The 16,155-nt window shown below is 49.8% G+C and overlaps 1 protein-coding gene across 2 annotated transcripts in view; it reads right to left on the bottom strand.

Annotated features, from left to right (window-relative positions):
• SMOC2 (SPARC related modular calcium binding 2) overlaps positions 1–16,155 on the bottom strand; it is a 217,072-nt gene that overhangs the window by 50,624 nt on the left and 150,293 nt on the right. For both annotated transcript variants that reach the window (XM_055269689.2, XM_055269690.2), the window contains exons 8-9: positions 14,815–15,001; positions 4,668–4,750 (exon numbers count right to left, since the gene is read on the bottom strand). In XM_055269689.2, coding sequence (XP_055125664.1) covers positions 4,668–4,750; positions 14,815–15,001 — 270 coding nt within the window. The remainder of the gene's footprint in view (positions 1–4,667; positions 4,751–14,814; positions 15,002–16,155) is intronic.

The following is a 16,155-nucleotide window of genomic DNA, read 5'->3' as shown; positions in this document are numbered from 1 at the left end:
CAGCGCAGATCGTCACGTGACGAAAAGGGGAGCGTTCCCCGCCAGTGTAGACTGAAATGAAGCAATGCCCAGAGGAAAGTCAGTCTGCTCATTCAACTAGGATTGCTCCTGAGAATGAGAGTCAGCTGGCAAACCGTATCCGAGAGTGAAAGACACAACTGCATGATCAGGAAAGGTGAGAGGAAGCCCTGCACTCTAGGCCATGAAATCACTTATTTTGACTTCACTTTAGATCAAAGTGTCCATTGCAAGTTTTTGAGCCAACTCCTCTCGGCCGATGGTCCTGCCCTGAACCCGCCAGTGACTGGGCCTGCTCTGCCCTGGACAGGTGCATCTCCCTGCACCTCTGTCTTTCACTTGCATCTCCTCTCTGCCAAGGCTGTGCCGATGGCCTCTTGCGTTGCCCCGCTGAGGGCCTACGAGCCTGAATCACAAATGGAGCTGGCGCCGCAGCTGAAGCGAGCAAGGGGCTGTGCTGGCTCTTTCTCCTCTCACTCAGCAGGAGGGGCCCTGAGGACTGACGGAGATCACGAACCCAGCGCTGCTGTTTGGGTAAAGGCTCCGGTCACCCTCTCCCCTGACGGAGATCATGAACCCAGCGCTGCTGTTTGGGTAAAGGCTGGGGTCACCCTCTCCCCTGACGGAGATCACGAACCCAGTGCCGCTCTTCAGGTAAAGGCTCAGGTCACCCTCTCCCCACACTGGAAAGCCCATTCAAGACCAGTGCTGCGGGGCCCTAGATAAGCAAAACCACATGGCTAGTAAGTCAAAGCTTACCAGTATCACTTAGCCAAAAAGTCTTCCGGTAGGAAAAGAAAACTGCCTACATCCTTCGTTCCACCTTGCGGATGCCGGGAACATGGAGGTGCAGTCTCCACCTCCCCAGGGACCCTGTGAGGCATGGGGCAGAGTCCATACCCACACCACACGCTGTGCCCCAGGTGGACAGGTGCATGTGAGTGGCTGGCCGCCTGGGCGTCCTGAGGAAGCCGTCCTGAAGGATGCGTGGGAGGCACAGGAGCTAAGAGAGATGCAGCTCAAGCAGACAGAAGAATTCCAGCAAGGCTCAGACATGGAGCCACATCAGGGCCTGACAAGACAGCCAGAGCTGGGCCTGACAGGGGAGCCACGGTGGGTCCTGGACATGGGAACCACAGCAGGGCGGACACGGGAGCCACAGTGGGTCCTGGACACAGGAACCACAGCAGGGTAGACATGGGAGCCACAGCCAGGCCTGACACGGGAGCCATAGGGGGTCCTGGACACAGGAGCCATGGTGGGGCATGGACAAGGAAGCCACAGCAAGGCCCAATGCGGGAGGAGCCACAGAGGGCCCAACAGACACACCACGGCCCTGACACAGGAGCCACAGCTCAATGCAAGTGCCTGGTTCTCCAGCCTCACTAAAGGACCTGGGAGGATGTCAGGGGGCTGGGGAGATTGGAGAGACAGAGTAAGCCTGTTATTTAAAACACCAACCAGAGTGTGATCAGAGATGCCAGGGCAAAATAAAGTGAGGTGAACCTGTCCAAGAAGAAGGTGTGGTTTAAGAAGGGGTGGTGAACCATCATTCTCAGCAAACTATCGTAAGGACAAAAAACCAAACACCGCATGTTCTCACTCATAGGTGGGAATTGAACAACGAGAACACATGGACACAGGAAGGGGAACATCACACATGGGTGCCTGTTGTGTGGTGGGGGGAGGGGGAAGGGATAGCATTAGGAGATATACCTAATGTTAAATAATGAGTTAATGGGTGCAGCACACCAACATGGCACATGTATATATATGTAACTAACCTGCATGTTGTGCACATGTACCCTAAAACTTAAAGTATAATAAAAAAAAAAAGAAGGGGTAGTTTAAGAAGGTCTGGTTTAGGAAGGGCTGGTTAAAGAAGGTGCAGTTTAAGGTGTGGTTTAAGAAGGTGTGGTTTAAGAAGATCTGGTTTAGGGAGGGGTGGTTTAGGAAGGTGTGGTTTAAGAAGGTGTGGTTTTGTACCTCTTTTTAGAATTTCTGCTACACAGGATGTGATAGTCCCAGAAGGAAACCTACGCAATGAAAGAAGAACCTTCAAAAGCCAAAACAGTGATCCAGTCGTCACTATGTAGCCCCGTAAGCCAGACCTAGATCTCTTGTGCCATATAATAAAATGACGGCCTCCAAAGATTCAATGATCGTTTGCTGCCAAACACCTGCTAACTGTCCTACGTAAGATGTGAATAAGTATTTGGTGACAAACTGCTTACCCCAAACAAGTGAATTTTGTGTGAAAATATTATCAGCTTTACATGGAAAATAAAGGACCTTCATTGGCAAAACCTTAGAAAAGCAACTTCAAAAGGAAACAGTACATTTTAAGAATAAAATCTATCAGCTTACATGGGACTTAAAGGATCTTCCTACTCAAATGTTGCCGTGTTATTTTGGAAACAGGTTTCTCCTCTCTACCAGGAACAGCCTCTATCCTGGAGCTATTTTAAGACCTACTTGTTTTTTCCTAATAAGGATAATTATCTCCAAATAATCAAAATAATTAAGTGGTCATGAACAGTGCACTCCCAAACATCTACAGCAACAGCACAAGCTGACCTTTGCACAGTGTGCGTCACATGGCTTCGATGCCTCAGCAATCTGGTTTTCATCTGAGGTGTGGGCAAGGAAACACCGTCTTCATTGTGAGCATCTAATCATCCTTCTCCTCCCGTTTTAGCAGAGAGGAGCATGGTTTCTGATGTGCCTGTCCTCACAGTGTGGGATGCTATCTCTCCAAATGGCACGTCTGACGCTCAGAGAAGACAATGACATCATTTCATGTTTCTCAATATCAAGGGCCAGTTGTTCTCACTGGACAAATGACTGTGTCATCTTTAAATCAATAGTCTGGGTCTAGAGTGTAACAGATTAGATTCCACCATGAAAAGGTCTTCCTGCCACGTGCACTCCTGAGAGGCAGCAGAAGCCAGCCTCTGTCACGGTCCCTTTTACCAAGGAGAAGCAAAATTGACTTCCATAAATTGCACTCGTATCACATGTGTGAAGACCACAGCGCAGCTTGGCTTAGAAGTGATGCAACTTTTTGTTATCAAAAAAAAAAATAAGAGTCTCGGACCCTTCAAGAAGTACACTAGGGGCAAAAGACAGATTGAAGTTTATGTGACAAGGTCAAGACCAACCAAAACCAGCAAACATTTATTGAGGGCTTTCCATGCAGCAAGCATGTGAGAAGTTCATTACATCTTTTAAGGAAACATCTTGCCTACCAATGTTAAAATCCAACTTCAGAGACAAGAGATGACACCAGATAATGGAGGAGGAGGACTCCCTCCTGACAGGGCCGTCAGGGGGATGGAATTCAGCCAGCAGCTGAGCACAGCCTGCAGACACGGGGTCAAAGGCAAAACGCCCTCCACTAGGCGTGCGCACGGATGGGTGTTGTGTTTGTACCATCATGATCTCTTCCCCCGCCCTCACCTGCAAGACCCAGAAAGAAGCTGATTTGTTCAACCGAAAGCAAGTTGATTGCTCACACAAGGACCATACTCTGCTTAAAAAAAAAATTACTAGCACCAACAGATTCCTCAAACCTGCCTCACAAGGAAGACACTGGGGAGGTGCACGGCTGGGAAACCATGAAGAACTAAGACAAAGACAGCTCCTAACAAGCCAGGCCAGTGAGCTGCAGGGTGTTTACCAAGAGCTGGCAGAATAGCCCTGCTGTGTATCCCCGGAACCACGTTCCGCCCTCTGCTTCCCTGTGTCAAGCATTTTCGTTACTAATGTTGTGGAATCGCTATGAACACGTAGCAAAGAAAAATGTATATACTGTTGATATTCTGCTCTACCCTGTCCTCATTTATAAGCCGAACATCTTTACTTTTTACAATTTAAAACCTTTTCTATCAATGACAGTACAAATAGTACAGGAACCACAAAAGTTTACCAATCAGGAATTCATCCGGTTTCTGTGTGAGACCAAGATCAAGCACGCACTCTAAACAAAGTACACTGTAGTGTGATTTTCATGTCTCTGAGACGTTGGTTAAACATACACAATCTGGAGATATTTAGAGAAAAAAAGATCAAAATGAAACAAATGGCAAGTAGCTTTGAAGCTTCTTAATGATATCAAATTCACCCCATGACGTCTTTTTATGACTGCACTTTTCAATTATAAATTTTAATTCACCTCTGTTTAATTCCAATATTTCTTTGTAATTAAACTCAATACATACATTCAACTCATGTTTTCTTAAAATCTAAACTTTAGATTCATGAACTGTTGATTCAGTGCAAAAGGAATGTCAGAAAATGACAGTGGAATGTAGGTAGAATGAATAAAGGGTTCTTTGGGCTGTGGGGTTCAGGAGCATCTAGAGAGGTTGGGGTGCGGTGTGCTGATCTGATTTGTGAGGGGCCCTTTCTTTCTCTTCCATGTCTGACCTTCCATACACAGCAGCAGGGAGGAAGCCCCCCAGGTTCTCACCGTGTGGGCTCCTGGCGCCCTGCATGGACTCAGGGCCCTCTGCAGGGAGGTAGGAGGCCCCAGAGTCAGACAGGGCCCCTGGGAAACAGGGTCAGATAAAGTCTTTTTCATTCCAAATTTGCAAGAAACTTCATGGTGGGGCCTGTGGATTCGGGCCACACTCGCAGGTGCTACTCACCTTGTAGCTGGCGGCTCTTGTACAGGTCCCGGGCTTTGGCTGGGTGGGCCCTGGCCGTGTTGTCACATTTCGGCTGCTCATACCTATGGGCGGGGGGAAGGCGGGGGAAGGAGAGAGAAAACAATGGGCTTGAGACCGGCTGTGGTTTGTCTTCCATTTCTGGAGTGTCCTACCCCAGCATACACCGTGACCTGTGGCTCTGATGCTGTGACACCCATGACCTCACTCCTGTCACCTTTGTGGACATTTGGCATAGAAAGTCATTGCTTGCAGTCAGTAGGAAGAAGCACACTCTGACTTCAATCACACGGCAGGGCTGTCTCTCCATCCCATCTCTCAAACGAAATCTCATCTAGCAGCTGCCAAGCGCCCACACCTCCCCCTCCTCCTGTTGCAGGGTTGGATGGAGCAGCACCCACACCTCCCCGTCCTCCTGTTGCAGGTTGGATGGAGCAGCACCCACATCTCCCCTTCCTGTTGCAGGTTGGATGGAGCAGCGCTCACACCTCCCCGTCCTCCTGTTGCAGGGTTGGATGGAGCAAGCACTTGGGTTGTTTCATCAGAGCAGGAGTGTGTGCACGAGGACAGAGGGTGTGACCACCACCCCCACCCCGCCCAAGGAAAGGACGCAAAGGACTTCAGGATTTAGATTCCTGTAGCACCAAAGGCCAACTCATTTCCAATCCACCTCATGAAGCTACGAAAGTTTGCCTCAGTGTTAAAAAAAAAAACCCGACTCTCTGGTCCCACTTAGCATCAATGACAAACTGCAGGTTAAGTCCTGAACAGATGGGGCTGACATCCAAGAGCGCAGGTGCCCTGGCTGCTGCAGCTGCAGAGCTCATGGGAGCAGGTGGCTCCGTGGTACTACTGAATTGGCAGTGGGAACAAGGGCGCCTGTCCCTAAGGCTGTCAGATTCAAATCCGGTAAACAGCTCATAAACACTGCCATATGCACGCCGTTCAGCAGCCCGTGACCAAGGCCTGCTTTGCCTGGGTTTTATCCTTGTCCTGGGTGTAAGGCAAGGAGGAGACCCCTCCCACACAGACCACCAGCCTCATCCAGTGGAGGAGGTGGGCATTTAAACAGTGGGGACCACCATGAGAACCTGCCTCCTGGAGACCCACTCCCAAGGAGGATGATCGTCTGCACGCAGAAGTCCTTCACCGTGGCTTTCACCACGAAGTGGAGCTTCTCACCGGCGTGAAGGACACGCTGGGGAGGTGCATTTCTGGGAGATGGGAGATTCCTGGGTCAGCGCACCCACCACCCCTTTCTGTGGACTGGACTCGCAGGACCCCAGACAGCCCACACCAACCTTCCTCGCTTCCCCTCCACTCAGCTGACCTCACGCTGCATGGCAGCTCCCCACCCCCTGCCCCTCCAGTCCATGAGTGTCAGGTACGTGGAATCCTTCGTGGCGGCCTCCTCAGGCCCTGGCAAGTGACACACTGGGAGACGCAGTGCCCGCCAGCACCATCATGGGGCACAGTCATGGTGCAGTCTTGGGGCTCCGGAAAGACTCCTTGGAAAATGAAGAAGACAAGCAGGAGGCCAGCGGGAGGGGGTGTGGGAGGAATGTGCCGGCCCGGAGCCCTGAGGTTGTCAGAAGGCCAGCGTTCTGCCGGTTCTCATCCTCTCCCTCTGCCCTATTTTCTTTTTTAATTCTTAAAGAAAGGGCTACAAGATCCTATTTACTTCACAGAGATCATTTTAGGTTCTATTTTTTTCATTGCTTACATGCTTTTCAGCCATAAAAAAAAAAAAAGAAATTTCTCTCTAAAGGGACATATTTAAAGTGTTCTAACAGAGGCCCCAGATAGTCCAGCAGTCCCAGTGAGAGGACCCCATCCAGGTGTCATAAGAGTCAGGAACCGCACCCTCCTGCCGCCCTTGGCCCTGAAGAGCCCCTTTGATACCAGAAAACCTGCCACCCCAGTCACACAAACTTAATATATCTTTTTGAAATATTGTTTTTGAAATTAAAGTCTCTGACACACTCTGGCAAACAGTTAAGCTATCACATTCTAACCAAAAGCCATTAACTCATATTCTTTGAAAATGTGGGGGTGGGGGTCAGCCTCAAGAGGTCACAAGAAAGGTGAACTCAGTAAAGGACCTGTTACCCCGCCAGGTGTCTCCTAATGCAGCTGGCAGGTGAGAAGTTAAACATTCACCCAGAGATGATGTGCACAGGAAGCTGGCTTCCTGAGGGATTAGTAAGCTCTTATTTTTACTTATGCATGTTACATTTGTAGAACTGCGGCACTCTCAGGGCTGAAAGATCTTCACTTCAAGCTCTGGGTCAATGTCTTGGGGGCTGAATTGAGACCTACATTAGAATGGACCCTTCCTACCCGAGGGCTTATGAAGGGTGAGTTGCAAAAAGCCAGGCGAATGTTCCAGCTCGGAATGAATGACGTAGACTCTGAGGATAGAGTTCCAGCCCTTAGGGGCCATCTTGCTTCTCAGAGTTTCAGAGGGCACACCTCCTTGGAGCCCTGGACTGCTCTGTAGTGTTAGAAAAAGGAAGTGTTAACATGAACTCTGTTGTGCCCCTGAAGCCCTTCAGGATCAGTACTTGTATCCTTCACATGGGTGGCACAATAGATCATTTCTTACCCTCATTCCAAATCTCCTAGCTTCGAAGCAATCAGGAAGCCAGCCACCCTGGGTGGGCATTTCGGTTTTGTTCCAAATTTGGGATAGAGGTATGTTGCAAATCTTATCACTGATGTTAATATAAAAATATATATTTAAGTGACAGTATTCTGCTTCTTTTAATGAGTAGTGTGAAATGCCCATGACTTGCAGAATTGACAATCTCAAGAGAGGAGAAAGAGGAGAAATAAGTCCATTAATTTCAGCTTTGTCATCCATCACCATTCTTTTCAATAGGTTTATTTTAACTTATTTGTACAAGGAAAAATATAAACATCTCTTCTCTCATTGCCCATCAGATACCAGGCTCTCTACCAGGGAGAAACGCAGTCCTATGCCCACACGACCCCCTGCACACCCCACTGAAAGACACGCTCTGGGGTTGGGGAACAGAGGCTACACACCTCACTGAGAGACATGCGCTGGGGTCGGGGAACAGAGGCTGCCCAGATGTGAGGTAGGAACAGCCAGCAGCTGGATGGCAGACAGACAAAGGCTTCATCAGCCTCTCTGTTCTGGGCACGAATGCAGAATCTCGCCATCAGCCTGACTCAGCTCAGTCCGACAGCTCCTTCCCACTCTCTCCTCACTACTGTTAGTGGCTGAGGGGAAACTTGCCCCTTGGCTCCCACCTGGACTCTACCATTCTTGGGGGCCTGCACTCATGACAGGTGCCTGGACCCCTCCTTCCGGGATCTGCAAACAATGATGAAGATGCCAATTTTGACACAAAATTCAGTGGCACTAGGAAGGGCTGAAGCCTCTGCCCCTCCTCATATCTCCTTCAAAGTGATGGTTCCAACTAGAAACTGCACCAGAGCAAGCTGCCCCTGCCTCGTCTGGGCAGAGTGGCACGTGTCTGTGGTCCTTGGGATGAGTCCGCCACAAAACTAATGGCTTTTAATTCTCTTGCATGGTGACGTGAGGATAAGAGAGGTCACATATTAAAGACGAAGGGTTTTATGTTTATAGCTTCTTACTGTTATTGGATTATTAAATGTTTCTTCCCCATCGGGAAATTTAGAGGATGATTAAAGAAAACAAACACTTTAACTGCCAACCCAGGTATAAATCAAAACTACAAAGTATCTCCCTGGGGCTGCTTATTTCAGAAAATTAATAAGAAAATTGCACTGATGGAACAGAGGGCATTTAAATAGAAATGCGACCTGGTTACTCAATAATGGCAGAATCACTGGGAGATGAGGAATGGTGAAGCTGGCTGTGGCTTATCAGACACTGACGAATATTGATTATTTTGCCTGGTGCCCAGTACCCATGTCTCCCTAGGTGATCAATTCAAACCAGTTTAAACCAACTCAATTTTTCTTGCCAGCAGTGGGTTTAGCCATGGGCATATGATCTAATTCTGACCAATGATTCATGAATTAAATTTGCTAGCAGAATTCTAGGGAAGGTATTTTTGGCTCCAAAGAAACAAAGAGATGGGCTCCTGTGTCCTCTGAGCACTGTGGCATCTGGATGAGATGTCCAGATCTGTTGTAGCCATCCTATGACCAAGAGGGGAACCTGCCTAATGGCCAAGAAAACAGAATGAGGGTGTCAGGGCAGATTTGGGAGAGGGAATGTCCTCGGCAACATTGACAGATGACAGCCTCAACTGAGGCTGAGCCTGCTCCACTGCTGTGCCTCTCAGGGAGATCATGCCATCTCTGGCCATTTATATTTATTCATCAGTTTCTCATCTCACTACATGAAACCAAAAGCTTCCTGATACACCCCACCTTTTGATAAAAACTGCACGGAGTTCTGGGGCTGGGCCCTCAGTGGCATTCACCACCTCTGACCAGGCTGGCCTTCTGCAGGCTTCCTTGCTCCACCACCAACTTCTTGAGGTCTTGACTCTGATGTCAGCATTTCAGGGAGTTGCCCCTGCCATTTCCTTCAAGCTGTGCCCCATCCCAAGTCCCTCTTACAGATTATTGGGTTTTTTTTCCCTCCAGAGCATTTGACATTATACCACATGTTTACTCATGTCTGCTAAGCCACATGTTTACTCATGTCTGCTAAGTGTGATGTGTTTGGCTTATTATCTGCATCCTCCCATTAGCATGCAGGCTCCGTGGTAGCATGGATTGCACCTGTTTTGTTCACTGGTGTATCCCCAGCTCCCAGTACAATGCCTGGAACATTGAGGGCATTCACATGTTTATTGAATAAAAGGTGAATGAATAAATGCTAGTATTTTTCAGGATTGTTGAGAGATTGTATCACTCCTCTGCTAAACTATCCCAGCAGCTTCCTAGGGGAGCTGGGATGTGACAGATGTTCCAACCCCATTGTGAGTGGGCCCACTCTGTTCTCTGGCTTCCACCAGCTTTCTAGCTGTTCCCCATCTGCCCCTCCCCTATGACACCCCCAGTATTAATCTGTTCTCATGCTGCTGTGAAGAAATACCTGAGACATGGTAATTTCTAAAAAAAAAAAAAAAAAAAAGAGGTTTAATTGACTCACAGTTTGGCATGGTTGGGGAGGCCTCAGGAAAATTACAGTCATGGCAGAAAGCAAAGGAGAAGCAGGCACCTCTTCACAGAGCGGCAGAATGGAGTGCGTGCAAGCAAGGGAAATGTCAGACACTTATAAAACCGTCGGATCTCATGATAACTCACTCGCTACCACGAGAACAGCAAGGAGGAAACCACCCCCACTATCCAATCACTTCCCACAGGGTATGTCCCTCCTGCAACACGTGGGGATTATGGAAATTACAATTCAAGATGAGATTTGGGTGGGGATAGAGCCAAACCCTGTCACTCCCCATTCAAACACACCAGACTCATCTCTCCCAGGACTCTGCACTCCCTGCCCTCTGCCTGAAACAACCCTCCCCAGCCACTGTGGCTACAACTCCCTCCAGCATCTGGGCCCCAGAGAGGCCTGTGCCGGCACCCTGACCTGCCCTCACTGGGCCCAGCCCTGGCCTTGCCCCACCACCTCTACCATCTTTGTGTCTACCACCTGTCTAGCTATTTGCATGAGGAACCAGACCCTGCAGGCTGCCTCCCCTTCCACTTTTGTAACAAAACCAAGACTTTCTTAGCCACAGACCCTGCTCCATGTGGCTGTGGGTGCCAAGGGGGTAATCTCAGTCCTGCCCTGGGTGCTGAAAAAGGAACCACAACAGGTCCCTTCCCCTTTTCTCCCCAGCCCAAGGCAGGTCTGGGCGTTCAGTGATATTCCGGCCAATTAGGGTGAGGGGAAACCACCGCAGGTGGGTAGGGAAGGGTTTTCTCTGCTGACAAAAAGAAAAAGTCTTTCTTTCTCGAAAATATATTATCACTGTGATGCCCTAACAGCTATGACATGAATAAGCCACAAAGCACACCAGGAAGAGGAAGACGGCAGAACAGACCAAAACAACAACTGCCCCACCAACGACTTATAACAATTACATCTTTGAACCGCTGAAATCATCCAGAACTTCCCTGTCTCCACAGAGTCGAGTGAGAAGTACATTTTGAGACTAGGTAAATTTGAGGGCTTTCTGCTGGCAGCAAGGGACAGCAGTTCTGGGTCTGACACCCCCCTGGCAGAGTGTAAACCGCAGGAGAGGTGGGGCCTCTCCTCTCTTATTCAACGCTATTTCCTCAGTCCCTGGAAGAGGGTTTGAATGTTGTTGATAATCAGTATTTGTGCTGAATGAATGAATGAATAATAATAAAGGTAAAATTACATACAGAATCTAAGGAGCTGTCTCCATTTGTTTAATTTCATGTTCTTTGTGAAACTCCGAAAAGACGGAGTTGCCCCCTTCTGTAGCAGAAATAGGAGAGCCAGAGACTTTTCTTTCTGCCGTGAAAGCGGGATGAAGCCCAGGCGGAATGAAACCAGCATCGATGGACGGGAAGAGAGGGGTTATTGTGTTTCTAGCTTCTCACAATATTGGACGTTGGCAGGTTCTTCAGGAACAACGTTGTAAATGCTGATCTCATAATTTCAGAGCCAGTTTGAGGAGCTCTGGGTTTGATAGCTTAAAGATTGTCATTGGCACGTGTAAAACAGCGTCTGCCAGAGATCTCCACCTCTGCTACAGGGGCCTCACTGGGGGCTGGGGCTGCCCCAACTTATATGCACAGTAAACCAGCCAGAGCTGTAAGATACGCAGAAACACTGCTTCCAAGAAAGGTTTCTTAGAAAACAGTACTCCCTATATACCTAGTCACAGAAACTAAAAAAATAACAATTCTCATACCAAAACCTGGAAAAGGTTTATGTTCTCTTCAAGCCCTGGAGAGCACACAGGTTTATGTTCTCTTCAAGCCCTGCACAGCACATGGGTTTGAACCAATCCCCCATATCAGCCCTGCAGAAGCCAAGCCTCAGCCACTGGCCTCAGCACCCCTGTGCAGTGTCGGCTGAGTGGGGTGTCAAGAGCAGGCGGTCAGCCAGGGCGGTCGGACGGCGGAGCACTGGCCAGGAAGGGGCAGCACTCATGCCCCGGCATCATCACACTCCCCAAAGCAGGACTCCCACCGGGCCAGACGGTGATGGGTGGACCCGATCTTAGTGAAACAGGCATTAGTTGGCTTGAGCCCCCAGAAACTACACAGTTTCCCCCACAAATATCTACTGGTGACACCTGACAAATTTGGAGAACAATTTAGGAAGCGTCCAAATGCTCATGCCTAAGCATTAAAGGTGACATCAGTGGCTACATTTGATAACATTTAAGAGATAATATTTTCATATACTTTAAAACTATTTTTATATAAATCTAGGACAAATCGAAGTCAAATTCATGTTACAAAGAGCTGCAAAACCATTTCTACTCACGGTTATACAATTTCCATGAACACACAGCTCTTGTTCTTCAGGTGCTACTGTGAAATCCCTCCCATTGCTCCAACTCACACAAAACTCGAGTGAACAAGTTGTTTTTGTATTTCAGACCCTCGAATAACTTTCATTGCCCTTGTCTTTAGCACAGTCTCACTTTTTCTAAAAGTGATAAATTCAGGGCACACATATGTGAATACCATAAAAAGCCATCTTGGACAATCGATTCTTTCGGCTTATGAAATGCTGAGCTCCCTCTCCCAAAACCAGGAGCAGAAGGAAGCTGCCACTGGTATTTGATGCCATCCGCGTTTCCACCCTGGCACTGGGCCCCAGAGCCACCTTTCAGATTCCATCCGGCGTGAGTGGGGCAGAAGAGCTGGCCCTGCCTGTGAAGGCGAAGCTACTGCTGCTTTCCAGCTGCCACACGGGCGCTTTTGGAGGCCATCAAAGAAACAGTTTCCTCCAGTTTCCAGTTTCCAAAAGCTGAAGCTACTTTTTTTTTTTTTTTTTTAGGTAGAGTTTCGCTCTTGTCGCCCAGGCTGGAGTGCAATGGCGTGATCTTGGCTCACTGCAACCTCTGCCTCCCGGATTCAAGCGATTCTCCTGCCTCAGTCTCCTGAGTAGCTGGGATTACAGGCACCTACCACCATGCCCAGCTAATTTTTTGTATTTTTACTAGTGATGGGGTTTCACTATGTTGTCCAGGCTGGTCTCGAACTCTTGACCTCAGGTGATCCACCCACCTCGGCCTCCCACAGTTCTGGGATTACAAGCGTGAGCCGCCGCACCCGGCCAAGCCACTGGCTTTTACAGGCAGCTCGTGCACAAGAGCAGAGGATCACCCAGCATTGGGTGATCGCCACTTGGAGTCCCAGACCATCCAGATGAGGAGGTGTAACACTCACAGCTGATGGAAAGACTGTGTGTGAGTGTGTGGGGAGAGTATGTGAGAGTGTGGATGTGTGAATGTGAGTATGGGTGTGTGTGGGAGAGCAGTGTGTGAGTGTGGGAGTGTGTTAGGGGTGTGTGTGAGTGTGCATGACTGTGGGTGTGTATGAGTGTGTGGGGGGGGAGTGTGAGTGGGTGTGAGTGTGGGGATGTGTCAGGGGGTTAGTGTGGGTGAGTGTGAGTGTGTATGAGAGTGTGTGTGACTGTGGGTGTCGGGGGCGTGTGTGGGGGGGAATGTGTGAGTGTGGGTATGAGTTTGTGTGAGTGTGTGTGACTGTGGGTGTGTGTGGGTGTTTCAGGGGATTGTATGAGTGTGGTTGTGTGTGAGTGTGGGTATTTGGGGGAGTGTGAGTGTCGGTGTGTGTGGGAGTGTGTGGGGGGTGTGAGTGTGGGTATGAGTGTGTGTGAGTGTGTGAATGTGGGGGTGTGTGTGTGGGTGTTTGGGGGACTGTATAAGTGTGGGTGTGTGAGTGTGTGTTTGGGTGTGGGGTGTGAGTGTGGGTGTTTGGGGGATTTGTATGAGTGTGGGTATCAGTGTGAGTGAGTGTGGGTGGGTGTGTGTGAAGGTGTGTGGGGAGTGTGTGAGAGATTGTGCATGGGGGAGTGTGTGTGTGGGTGTTTGGGGGTACTGTGTGAGTGTGGGTGTGAGTGTGGGTGTGTATGTGTGTGTTGGCAGAGTGTGTGTGGGGGAGTGTGTGAGTGTGGGTATGAGTGTGGGTGTGTATGGGGGTGTGGGTATGAGTGTGTATGAGAGTGTGTGAGATTGTGTGTGGGGGGAGTGTGAGTGTGGGTATGTGTGTGTGGGGGGAGTGTGTGAGTGTAGGTATAAGTGTGTGTGTGAGTGTGGGTATGAGTGTGTGTGTGTGAGTGTGGGTATAAGTGTATAAGTGTGTGGGTATGTGTGTGTGAGTGTGTGTGTGTTTGTGGGTATAAGTGTGTGTGGGTGTGTGTGGGGGTATAAGTGTGTGTGTGTGGGGGGGTATAAGTGTGTGTGGGTATGTGTGTGTGAGTGTGGGTGTGTTTGTGGGTATAAGTGTGTGTGGGTGTGTGGGGGGGTATAAGTGTGTGTGTGTGGGGGGTATAAGTGTGTGGGTATGTGTGTGTGAGTGTGTGTGTTTGTGGGTATAAGTGTGTGTGGGTGTGTGTGGGGGTATAAGTGTGTGTGTGGGGGGGTATAAGTGTGTGTGGGTGTGTGTGTGAGTGTGTGTGTGTTTGTGGGTATAAGTGTGTGTGGGTGTGTGTGGGTATGAGTGTGTGAGTGTGTGTGTGTTTGTGGGTGTAAGTGTGTGTGGGTGTGTGTGGGGGTATAAGTTGTGTGTGGGGGGGTATAAGTGTGTGTGGGTATGTGTGTGTGTGTGTGTTTGTGGGTATAAGTGTGTGTGGGTGTGTGTGGGGGTATAAGTGTGTGTGGGGGGGTATAAGTGTGTGTGGGTGTGTGTGGGGGTATAAGTGTGTGTGGGGGGGTATAAGTGTGTGTGGGTGTGTGTGTGAGTGTGTGTGTGTTTGTGGGTATAAGTGTGTGTGGGTGTGTGTGGGGGTATAAGTGTGTGTGGGGGGGTATAAGTGTGTGGGTGTGTGTGGGTATGAGTGTGTGAGTGCGGGTGTGTGTGGGGGTATAAGTGTGTGTGTGTGTGTGAGAGTGTGGGTGTGTGTCGGGGGAGTGGGGGTTCTGCTTTCCTGGCTTCCACGCCCCAAAGCCTCCCATGGTCCCGGGGGGGGTGGGTGCGCCCTGTTTACCTTGTGGATGTGCCGGGAATGGGGCGCCCCGTGTCCACCAGGACGCACCAGCAGTACCCCGTGGAGGGGTGGCACTGCACTGGCTTGTAGAGGCCGCCGTGCGCACACTCGGGGATCACCACATTGTCGTTCTTGGGCTGCTTGGCTTCCTCCAGGGCAGACTGGTGCTCTTGGTCACAGGATGACACTACGGGGAAGAAGAAGGCAAAAGGTGAGCAGGATCCAGGGACGCCGTCCCACATGCAGAGCTCCTGGGAGGCCACAGAGAACTGCCAAGAACGATGTGGTCCTTCACCCCAGGAGCAGGAGGGCCTGCCAGCGTGGGGGGGCACAGCGGGAGAGGTGGAACCTCACACAGCTCCACTTCCCGCAGCCTGGCATGCTGCTGTGATCACGGATCTGTCAACAGCATCCCCACAGCGATGGACATTCCTGCTCAACACGCAGCATAGCTCACAAGTCAGCATGGGCAGTCGCCTGGGAGAGGAGATCCAGGAGCAGATCTGATGCCCACAGGACTCCTGAATGTGACGAGGCAGAACCAGCCCTGTGGCTGGAAGTCTTCTCCACTCTCTGCTCCGAGCCACCTGTCATTGAGGCTGGAGACTCCTCAGAGCGGGCCCCAGGGCAAGGTCGTGTTTAGACTCCGAGGCTCCCTGTGTGACCCCTCTGCCCTCATTCTCAACATGCGGTTCATCGTCCACCCCCCACCCACAAATGAGAGGGTGACTTGGAAGAAAATCCACTTTCTCACCTGGGGCCTCCCCAAGGTCTGACTTAGGTGAAATCTAAGCAGAAGAGGTGCACGCTATCTAAAAGTTGTTCAGCCCCAAATCGTGAAAATTTCCACTGCACTCTTTCCAAAACAAGTTTTGTTACTGAAAACTGGTAAAGAATAATGAGAGGTATTCATACTCAGCCTGTGCACCAGGCATTGTGCTACATGAATACTGACACTCACTCACATGCAAATAAAACAATGACAAAAATTCTAGGACCTCACATTGCCATGTGCAAAGGTTGGTCTCTTTTTGTTAATAAACTCAGTTTCTCCTTGTGTTTAGACATGTATGTCTGACATCCATCTTCTGCCCCAAATAGTTAAGCCAGGAATACTGAGAATGAACGCGTGCTGGCAACCCCCTCCTGACCGGCCCTCACCTGGGGGGAGAGCGGTAGCATCTAGGAATGAAAGACCATGTGACCTATTGGTGGCTGCAGCAGGAACCCGCAAGTGGAGCGGCAGGGGCAGCCTCTCTGCTCAGCCTGAAGGAAGCTCGGGCTGGGATGTCACGAATCTCTGCAATTGGAAGTGATTTTCTACAAATGGTGCTTTAAGCC

The sequence above is a fragment of the Symphalangus syndactylus genome, chromosome 2, assembly GCF_028878055.3.
Source record: "Symphalangus syndactylus isolate Jambi chromosome 2, NHGRI_mSymSyn1-v2.1_pri, whole genome shotgun sequence".
Classification (NCBI taxonomy): Eukaryota; Metazoa; Chordata; class Mammalia; order Primates; family Hylobatidae; genus Symphalangus; species Symphalangus syndactylus.
The sequence above is the reverse complement of the archived record's forward strand: the minus strand, read 5'-3'. Positions and strand labels throughout refer to the sequence as shown.